Source organism: Epinephelus fuscoguttatus, linkage group LG12, assembly GCF_011397635.1.
Source record: "Epinephelus fuscoguttatus linkage group LG12, E.fuscoguttatus.final_Chr_v1".
NCBI lineage: Eukaryota > Metazoa > Chordata > Actinopteri > Perciformes > Serranidae > Epinephelus > Epinephelus fuscoguttatus.
Genome location: NC_064763.1, coordinates 30,267,252 through 30,278,169, shown reverse-complemented (window position 1 = coordinate 30,278,169; position 10,918 = coordinate 30,267,252). Strand labels below are relative to the sequence as shown.

Below are 10,918 nucleotides of genomic sequence, written 5' to 3'. Positions count from 1 at the left end.
TTTATAAAGCCTTATAAATGTGTTATAATGTCTTATAAATGTGCTCATAATGCATTATAGACCTAACCTTTAAGTAAGAAGTTTATTTGTTACAAGCAGGGTCATTAACCTGCATTCTCAGATGATGAAATCTCAAACTAGGTTCATTAGAAAGACTCCTTCTGTCCTTCTGTCTGGAGTCATTATGCACTGTGAGATGATAACTGTGTCCTCAGAGAGGATGATGCTTTAGACTTCTTTAGTTTTTCCACAAACTTTGAGTCATACAAGATGTTTTTTCCCATGCTATAGACACCAAGGCCCTGAGTCCTTCTTAACATTAAATCAAATATCTAAACAGAAATTTGGGGTGATAATATTGGTGTGTAATGGCTAGTGGGCAGGCTGAAGTGTGTTTGCAACCCAATCGCCAAAATAAATATTGGCATACTGCGCTTCTGTAAATCACGGATATGTTACATTTGTACATTTCATTTGTAGAAGATATGTTGAAATATATTATTTATAGATATTGTTGTGACAGTGCTGTGGATAACGTGTGGTTAGGTTTATGCACAAAAACACAACATTTTGGCTTGAGGGAATACTTCACCCACAAAATGACCATTCATAAATCAATTAGTCATGCCGTGTCACTTTGAATTCATGAAGAAAATACTGTTTTACTGGCATACCACCACAGAAAACAGCAAAGATATTGATTTACTGGTAAATTTGGGACCACGTTTAACAAATACAAATCTATATGAAAACATGAAAACATCCATTTACAAACTGTCACACAAATCGTGCAGTGGGGACACCCGATGTTGTGGGGGGGGGGGGTTGCTTTGGCTGGATTAGAGCTACCACAGACGCTGACTGAAGGTCCGTCTCCCAAAGCTTCTGCCTGCTTTTGTGACCATAGGGTGCTAGCTGGTCAAAGCGGGGCAAGGAGGGGCTGAGTGCATGAGCTGTGTGCAACTCCAAATAAAAAGGATTAAATAAATCAATGTATCAGAAACACTGTAGAAGTGTGTGCATATGCATATGGTAATCTGGTTGGAGGGTCACAGAGAGGGAAGGGGGTGCAGGAGGAGGGTGTATTTTCAGATTCTGCCTTTTTGGTGGTGTTGTTTTAGTCTTTTCCAGATTTCTGCCTACCCCAGCTTTAAGTGTTATCAATCATAACCTGCATGTTTTCCTGCTCATTAGATAAAGACTGATGTTTTGTTTTGTCTGGACAAAACACTAGTCTCCACAGATTAATTTCAGTAAAAGGGCACTGATGATTACTGTGTTGTTGATCCTATTGTTCTTAATTAGAAGACTGTATGTTATCTCTGGAGATCAATGAAGAGGGTATAATTTCCACTGTGCACAGGTCAGACATGCCGACATTCAGTGACTACCATCTGAGTCAGCATCATGTGGAGTCACATTGTGTAAAACGATCATCAGCAGAACAGGTGAGCCAACAGCACACTGTATTCTGTCCGTGTTATATTCATCAATCAGGGTAAACAAATATGGTTTCAATGCCAAATGCACAAGTGTATATATGTCTGTTTGAATTATGTGACTGAAGAGGAAAGTAATAGGATGGATTTTTCTCTCTTTCAGATCAGAGGACTTTTAAACACTGTGGACCGGACATCGTCCTCGAGCACACAGCCTGTTGTGTTTGACTATGTCTTCTCTCAGGACTGTTTCAAATGACTCTGTCATCATTCGTCCTCCAGGCTTCTATATCATTGCATTTGAGACATTTCCTACCTCAGTTACTACATAATCTTTCTAGCATTTGTCTATGCGGTTACATTAGTGTTCAATACTTTATTGATCTATATAATTGCCTGTGATCACTGCTTACACACTCCAAAATTTCTGGCTGTTGTCAACCTTGCAGTAATTGATATCGGCCTAAACACAAGCACGATTCCCAGCATGATTAAGACATTCCTCTTCAAGGACAACTTTGTTCCATACAATCTGTGTCTGTTACAAATGTTTGTCTACTACACGTTTGTGATTTTGGAGTCATATGCACTCACTATACTTGCCTATGACAGATTGATTGCAATATGTTTCCCTCTGCGTCAGAACTTACTCAACACCTCGCAGATCATGTCTTGTATTATAGGCCTGACTTGGGTTTACTGTGTGGGACTGGTAGCATACGGCACGGCCATCATGACCCGACTGTCTTTTTGCAATTCTGTCAGAGTGTTCAGCTATTTCTGTGACTATGCACCTGTGTTTAGACTCGCCTGTAATGATAAAACAATGCAGTGGGCAGTAGGTGCACATTCTGGTATGTTTAATCTGATGGCCCCCTTTAGTTTTGTTATTCTGTCTTATGTCAGCATCCTGGTCACTGTGTTCAGGATGAAATCAGTAAGCAGTCGGATCAAAGCTCTCGCCACTTGCACTGAGCACCTAATCCTTGTTGCTGTATTTTACTTTCCTTTAATCATCATTTTCTTCTTAGGGCTTTATGTGCGAGCAATTGACCCAGACCAGCGTGTGCTGAGCCTGTCGCTGGCCTCTTGTCTCCCACCCTGCATCAATCCTATTGTATATTCTCTGAAAACTAAAGAGATCAGAATCAGAGCCCTGGCACTGGTCCACAAAATGAGAAAAAGTTCGTGACAACTTTTCTTTCCACCGTAAAGCAATCTGTGGAGGGTTTTAACATTCTCAGGAGACAGCCTGACTGTGTGTGTGTGTGTGTGTGTGTGTGTGTGTGTGTGTGTGTGTGTGTGTGTCTATTGTGACATGGCCAATTTTACTTATCCCTCACTGTGGAGCAGAGACAGAAGAGACTGTTTTGTCCGCTGTTTCCACACATTTGCAGTATCATATTATGTATTCCCTATTGTTCAATATGTTTTTTCTTAATATTTATCTTTCTTTGATATTCTGCCATTGCGTAAACACCCACCAAATGCAGCAAGTCAATAAAATGCTGCTGACTTATGTTGACATAAATGTACTTGTTTACATTGGAATGTAAATGCATGATATTTGTATAGTTGGTTGTTCTGGCTCTTTCTGCATGTGTTACCTGACACAATCCAATTTGAAACACTTCATTATATTGTATTTCACAGTTACATCACTAATAAATTGTCTGATTAAACAGAGGGTCTCATCATTGTGTTTACTGGAGGTGCTGGCAGAGTTTTTAAGTCAGTGTGCTGCTTGTTTCTCATCAGAAATGTATTTATCGAACTAAGTTCAGCCAAGCTAGCTCCCAGTCAGTGTTTTATTTGTATTAGTCATGGTTGAATTTGGGAGACAAAGATTTATATGAAACAGGTGTATCACCATGTGAGTCTACTGTTGTGACACGACAATCAGCTCTGATCATTTGTTAATCACCTCATTGTGCAATATACAGAAAATTAAATAACATGTTACTGTGTAGACTGGTGAAACTTAACTTGTTATTTCAGTATAGGGGCTCTTGGAGGAAAGCTGGCAGTACACAGGGGCCCCAATCTCACATCCATTTCTCACCAAATGGGAGTCTGCACGTCCTGCTAATAGATGCAGGTGAGATTAATTAGGCTGAGGTTTAAACAGTAAGAAGTTTATTTGTTACAAGCAGGGTCATTAACCTGCATTCTCAGATGATGAAATCTCAAACTAGGTTCATTAGAAAGACTCCTTCTGTCCTTCTGTCTGGAGTCATTATGCACTGTGAGATGATAACTGTGTCCTCAGAGAGGATGATGCTTTAGACTTCTTTAGTTTTTCACAAACTTTGAGTCATACAAGATGTTTTTTCCCATGCTATAGACACCAAGGCCCTGAGTCCTTCTTAACATTAAATCAAATATCTAAACAGAAATTTGGGGTGATAATATTGGTGTGTAATGGCTAGTGGGCAGGCCGAAGTGTGTTTGCAACCCAATCGTCAGAATAAATATTGGCATGCTGCACTTCTGTAAATCACAGATACGTTACATTTGTACATTTCATTTGTAGAAGATATGTTGAAATATATTATTTATAGATATTGTTGTGACAGTGCTGTGGATAACGTGTGGTTAGGTTTATGCACAAAAAACACAACGTTTTGGCTTGAGGGAATACTTCACCCACAAAATGACCATTCATAAATCAATTAGTCATGCCGTGTCACTTTGAATTCATGAAGAAAACACTGTTTTACTGGCATACCACCACAGAAAACAGCAAACATATTGATTTACTGGTAAATTTGGGACCACGTTTAACAAATACAAATCTATATGAAAACATCCATTTACAAACTGTTACACAAATCGTGCAGTATGATCCAAGTCTCATTTATCCAGTAGTATGCTCAGTGCTTCCCAAGCACATTCATTTTCGCAAAAACCTTACTAATTAACATGAAAGTAAAAGTAAAGCATGTCTATGCTCTCTTGAAAGCCAGAATCCTCATGGTGCACAACTAACCAGATTGATGCACTGACACGTGCAGCCACAGAGGTGCTCTGCTCTGGTACCTGCAGGGGCTGCTCAAGGTGGGAAAATCACATTCGACCGTTAGAGCCGTGGTGGCAGCTATCAAGACAGATCATACAGGGGATAATAGGCTTGCAGATGGTGACTGCAGCCTCATCTCTCAGTTCCTAGAGGATGCACAGAAGCTTGCACTGCACACCAGGAGGACAGCCATTCCAACATGGGACCTTGGTCAATTGCTGGCCACCCTGCAGCGGGAGCCTTTTGCCCCTCTCCAGTCAGTCAGCATTAAGTGGCTGTCACTTCAAGTGGCTTTTCTCTTGGCAGTGATGTCAGCCAAAAGAGTTGGGGAACTGCATGCTCTGTCAGTGGATGAGAGCTGTTGTCGGTTCCTGCCGGATGATGCTGGTGTCATGTTGCGCCCAAACCCGGCATTCCTGCCAAAAGTAATCACAGACTTTCATTTGAATCAGTTGGTGGAGTTTCGACCCTACAGCCCCCCTAAGGAGGGTGGTGAGGGTCAAGAAGACTCAAATCTCTGTCCTGTTAGAGTCCTGAAGGTCTATGTCCGGCGCACTGCAGTGTTCAGAAGGACAGACCAACTCTTTGATTGCTTTAAGGCCCAGTGCCAGGGCCAGCCAGTGTTGAAGGCGAGGCTGTCTCACTGGGTCATGGACACAATTCAGCAGGCATACAGAGGGGTGGGCATACCAGTACTAGTGGGTATGCACACTCAACACGAGGTGTAGCTATCTCGTGGGCCTTGTGGCATGGTGCCACCCTCTCGGAGGTCTGTGCACCTGCTGGTCAAGTCCATCCACATTTGCCAGATATTACTGCTTGAATGTGGCTGCTGGAACCTCCTTTGGGGAGCGTGTGCTGGGGGCCACCACACAGCAAGCCATGCCCCTTCCCCCCCATGCCCACCCTGGGTGATGTCATATTGTCAGTGGCCTGGCAGCAGGCTGGCTAACTGGGCGGTCTTTCTTGCACCCAACCCCTGCGTCTGGTGAGGTTAGCCATGCTTATGGTACACAGTGTCTGGTGGTGTCACTGACCATTGAAGGTGCAAGATTGTTGTACATTTCTGTAAGTCCAGTGGGGTTTTTTCGTACACACACTTACTGGGTATTTTCTGTTGCAAATGCACCTGGCAGTGGGTACGTCTCTTTCAAAAACCGGGGGGGTACTTGTGAACCTGCATCTGCTCTGTCTCCTGGGGCCCCTCACAGTGTGTCTTAAAGGGTTCCCTTTGTTATGATAAAACTACTGGGTGGGGAGATAATCTCAATTCGATAGCGAACATTCGGTTACATTGTAACCTGGGTTCTCTGAGTGAGGAGATTATCTCCCAAGGCTCAAGGCTGCTCGGAACCCGTTCCAATCAATGTAAATTAGTGGGTGCATGCGCAAGGTGGGGTTTTTATAGCCTGGTGCATGTGGGCCACGTAAAGTGGCGTGTCTTAAAGATTAATTTTTCATGTCCATTACCCCAGATGGGGATAATTCCCATAGTTATGTTATGACTACTGGGTGGGGGGGATAATCTCCTCACTCAGAGAACCAAGGTTACAATGTAACCAAATGTTTTGAGTTTTGCTCTTGTTAAACGTGGTCCCCTAGTCATCAGTGAAACAAGGTGTTTCTTCTTCTCACATGCCTCCATGAAAAAGAGCAAAGTTTTCTACACAAATTTAAGGTAACATGGCATGACTAATGGATTTAAGAAGAGTCATTTGTAGCTGAACAAAGACAGATTTATCAAAGGGAGACTCCTGAAAAGGAGTCTGAGAATACACAAAATAAAACACGTGTTAATATCGGCAAAACATTTCACAGATGGAGAGAAGATGTTGCCAATAGTTAAGCCTTCTGCTAACCGGAGCCAAAGGCTCCCAGCTGCTGCTTCAAGTTCACGTTTATGTAGCTCACGTTAGTGAGACCTTCAAATCACAGCGTGTTCTCTGTCTAACCGCCCACTGCTACAGACCACCTCATCAGGAGGAGAGCACTCAGCAGATCTGGTGACTGACCCCCAGTCAGAGGCCACATCCCAACTCTTGTCAGTGCAAACCCTAGCTCTTGGGGAGCAGACAGCCCTGACACCCTGCTGGATCAGCGAACTGTCTGTTGCTGCTGTTACACAGGTTAGACCTGTCACTGCATCTTGCCATCAGCCCACTGTGACACCCGATGCTGGGGGGGGGGGGGGTTTGCTTTGGCTGGATTAGAGCTACCACAGACGCTGACTGAAGGTCCGTCTCCCAAAGCTTCTGCCTGCTTTTGTGACCATAGGGTGCTAGCTGGTCAAAGCGGGGTAAGGAGGGACTGAGTGCATGAGCTGTGTGCAACTCCAAATAAAAAAGGATTAAATAAATCAATGTATCAGAAACACTGTAGAAGTGTGTGCATGTGCATATGGTAATCTGGTTGGAGGGTCACAGAGAGGGAAGGGGGTGCAGGAGGAGGGTGTATTTTCAGAATCTGCCGTTTTGGTGGTGTTGTTTTAGTCTTTTCCAGATTTCTGCCTACCCCAGCTTTAAGTGTTATCAATCATAACCTGCATGTTTTCCTGCTCATTAGATAAAGACTGATGTTTTGTTTTGCCTACTCCTTAAAGACAAAACACTAGTCTCCACAGATTAATTTCAGTAAAAGGGCACTGATGATTACTGTGTTGTTGATCCATATTATTCTTAATTAGAAGACTGTATGTTATCTCTGGAGATCAATGAAGAGGGTATAATTTCCACTGCGCACAGGTCAGACATGCTGACATTCAGTGACTACCATCTGAGTCAGCATCATGTGGAGTCACATTGTGTAAAACGATCATCAGCAGAACAGGTGAGCCAACAGCACACTGTATTCTGTCCCGTGTTATATTCATCAATCAGGGTAAACAAATATGGTTTCAATGCCAAATGCACAAGTGTATATATGTCTGTTTGAATTATGTGACTGAAGAGGAAAGTAATAGGATGGATTTTTTTTCTCTCTTTCAGATCAGAGGACTTTTAAACACTGTGGACCGGACATCGTCCTCGAGCACACAGCCTGTTGTGTTTGACTATGTCTTCTCTCAGGACTGTTTCAAATGACTCTGTCATCATTCGTCCTCCAGGCTTCTATATCATTGCATTTGAGACATTTCCCTACCTCAGTTACTACATAATCTTTCTAGCATTTGTCTATGCGGTTACATTAGTGTTCAATACTTTATTGATCTATATAATTGCCTGTGATCACTGCTTACACACTCCAAAATTTCTGGCTGTTGTCAACCTTGCAGTAATTGATATCGGCCTAAACACAAGCACGATTCCCAGCATGATTAAGACATTCCTCTTCAAGGACAACTTTGTTCCATACAATCTGTGTCTGTTACAAATTTTTGTCTACTACACATTTGTGAGTTTGGAGTCATTTGCACTCACTATACTTGCCTATGACAGATTGATTGCAATATGTTTCCCTCTGCGTCAGAACTTACTCAACACCTCGCAGATCATGTCTTGTATTATAGGCCTGACTTGGGTTTACAGTGTGGGACTAGTAGCATACGGCACGGCCATCATGACCCGACTGTCTTTTTGCAATTCTGTCAGAGTGTTCAGCTATTTCTGTGACTATGCACCTGTGTTTAGACTCGCCTGTAATGATAACACAATGCAGTGGGCAGTAGGTGCACATTCTGGTATGTTTAATCTGATGGCCCCCTTTAGTTTTGTTATTCTGTCTTATGTCAGCATCCTGGTCACTGTGTTCAGGATGAAATCAGTAAGCAGTCGGATCAAAGCTCTCGCCACTTGCATTGAGCACCTAATCCTTGTTGCTGTATTTTACTTTCCTTTAACCATCATTTTCTTCTTAGGGCTTTATGTGCGAGCAATTGACCCAGACCAGCGTGTGCTGAGCCTGTCGCTGGCCTCTTGTCTCCCACCCTGCATCAATCCTATTGTATATTCTCTGAAAACTAAAGAGATCAAAAACAGAGCCCTGGCACTGGTCCACAAAATGAGAAAAAGTTCTTGACAACTTTTCTTTCCACCGTAAAGCAATCTGTGGAGGGTTTTCACATTCTCAGGAAACAGTCTGACTGTGTGTGTGTGTGTGTGTGTGTGTGTGTGTGTGTGTCTGTTGTGACATGGCCAATTTTACTTATCCCTCACTGTGGAGCAGAGACAAAAGTGACTGTTTTGTCCGCTGTTTCCACACATTTGCAGTATCACATTATTTATTCCGTATTGTTCAATATGTTTTTCTTAATATTTATCTTTCTTTGATATTCTGCCATTGCGTAAACACCCACCAAATTCAGCAAGTCGATAAAATACTGCTGACTTATGTTGACATAAATGTACTTGTTTACATTGGAATGTAAATGCATGATATTTGTATAGTTGGTTGTTCTGGCTCTTTCTGCATGTGTTACCTGACACAATCCAATTTGAAACACTTCATTATATTGTATTTCACAGTTACATCACTAATAAATTGTCTGATTAAACAGAGGGTCTCATCATTGTGTTTACTGGAGGTGCTGGCAGAGTTTTTAAGTCAGTGTGCTGCTTGTTTCTCATCAGAAATGTATTTATCGAACTAAGTTCAGCCAAGCTAGCTCCCAGTCAGTGTTTTATTTGTATTAGTCATGGTTGAATTTGGGAGACAAAGATTTATATGAAACAGGTGTATCACCATGTGAGTCTACTGTTGTGACACGACAATCAGCTCTGATCATTTGTTAATCACCTCATTGTGCAATATACAGAAAATCAGATAATGTGTTACTGTGTAGACTGGTGAAACTTAACTTGTTATTTCAGTATAGGGGCTCTTGGAGGAAAGCTGGCAGTACACAGGGGCCCCAATCTCACATCCATTTCTCACCAAATGGGAGTCTGCACGTCCTGCTAATAGATGCAGGTGAGATTAATTAGGCTGAGGTTTAAACAGTAAGAAGTTTATTTGTTACAAGCAGGGTCATTAACCTGCATTCTCAGATGATGAAATCTCAAACTAAGTTCATTAGAAAGACTCCTTCTGTCCTTCTGTCTGGAGTCATTATGCACTGTGAGATGATAACTGTGTCCTCAGAGAGGATGATGCTTTAGACTTCTTTAGTTTTTCACAAACTTTGAGTCATATAAAGATTTTTTTCTCCATTCTATAGACACCAAGGCCCTGAGTTCATATTAAAATCATATCAAATACCTCAACAGAAATTTGGTGCGATAATATTGGTGTGTAATGGCTAGTGGGTAGGCTGCAGTGTGTTTGCAACCCAATTGCCAGAGTAAATGTTGACATGGTGCACTTCTGTAAATCACGGATATGTTACATTTGTACATTTCATATGTAGCAGTACGATCCATAGCCCTATTCGGGCAGGATTAGTTTAACGTGGAGACGTGGGGTAAAATAATTTTTACCAGGGATTTTAGTCCCGTGAGAACTCGCCATGTCTGTAATCAGTACGGGTAATGTCAGTAAAAATTACAGTTACTTTTACCTTCTGTAAAATGGTCCGTAGAAAATACCTCGCGTAATATTGATCCTGTGTGAACGCGATCCTCTGTAAAAATGTACGTAAATATTTCGTCACATCCTGTTTACAACCATTTTTCCGCATTTACAACTAGTTTTCCGTGTTTTTTCGATGATGGAGGCGCTTGAAGAAGCATTCGGCGTTGTTGGCAGTCGTGATAGTGGACATTCTTCTAATGATCGCATAGCTCTACGTGGGAGACCAATCAAAAAGGTCAAGAAGAAAGAAGTCATTCATTTCTAACGTAGTTCAGGTGGACAATGGCGTTGGTCTCAGATATGTGGTTACTGTTGTCTCTCCCTGCGGTGCATGTGTCACGTGATGTAAACATGGGTAAGCAAAGCTCGTGTTTTCGCTGGTCTCGTGCAAGTGTGCACACGTGAGCACGGAGCACAGAGAAGCAGTCAGAGCTACAGGCTACAGTGAGGTCAAAAACAGAGTTCAAATTACGTTTTTCGAAACAACTTTTTATGTCGGGGCCGCAGGACACTTGGATCACTACGGATGAGCATGTTGGAGATATTTTGTGGTTTCAATTTTGTGTTCTTGGACATTAGTCTGGGGCGCCGTCAGCCATTAGGTGTGCTAGCCGCTCCCCCTGCCGATCTCCGCAAGGGATGTGAGGACTCTAAAACCTCACCAGGGCCTCCCTCGGCATATGGGTGAGTAGATAATGGCTGAATTTTCATTTTTGGGTGCACTATCCCTTTAAACGTGGTCCCCTAGTCATCAATAAATCAAAGTGTTTGTTCTTCTCACATGCCTCCACAGGGGTGGACTGGGACTAAAAAACAGCCCTGGACTTTGACTCGGCCCAGCCCACAACAACCGGTGCGCGGAAACTCATCAGCCCCAGACACAGGTGTCAAATACTTAAATCTTAACACATGATACTATACCTTCCAAATTATAGCAATAGCACCGATTTTGACT

At 42.5% G+C, this 10,918-nt stretch overlaps 1 protein-coding gene and 1 pseudogene across 1 annotated transcript; both read left to right on the top strand.

The window, feature by feature from the left end:
• The first annotated feature begins 1,669 nt into the window (after positions 1-1,669).
• LOC125898641 (olfactory receptor 2AT4-like) lies at positions 1,670-2,631 on the top strand (annotated as a pseudogene).
• A 4,878-nt stretch (positions 2,632-7,509) lies between these two features.
• On the top strand, positions 7,510-8,472 carry LOC125898640 (olfactory receptor 2AT4-like). The gene has a single exon (XM_049592477.1). It carries the CDS (start codon positions 7,510-7,512, stop codon positions 8,470-8,472), a length of 963 nt encoding a protein of 320 aa, XP_049448434.1.
• The last annotated feature ends 2,446 nt before the right edge of the window (positions 8,473-10,918 follow it).

Bases quoted from the DNA above. Each gene is read 5' to 3' on its own strand.
- LOC125898640 (XM_049592477.1), top strand. From the start codon at position 7,510: ATGTCTTCTCTCAGGACTGTTTCAAATGACTCTGTCATCATTCGTCCT.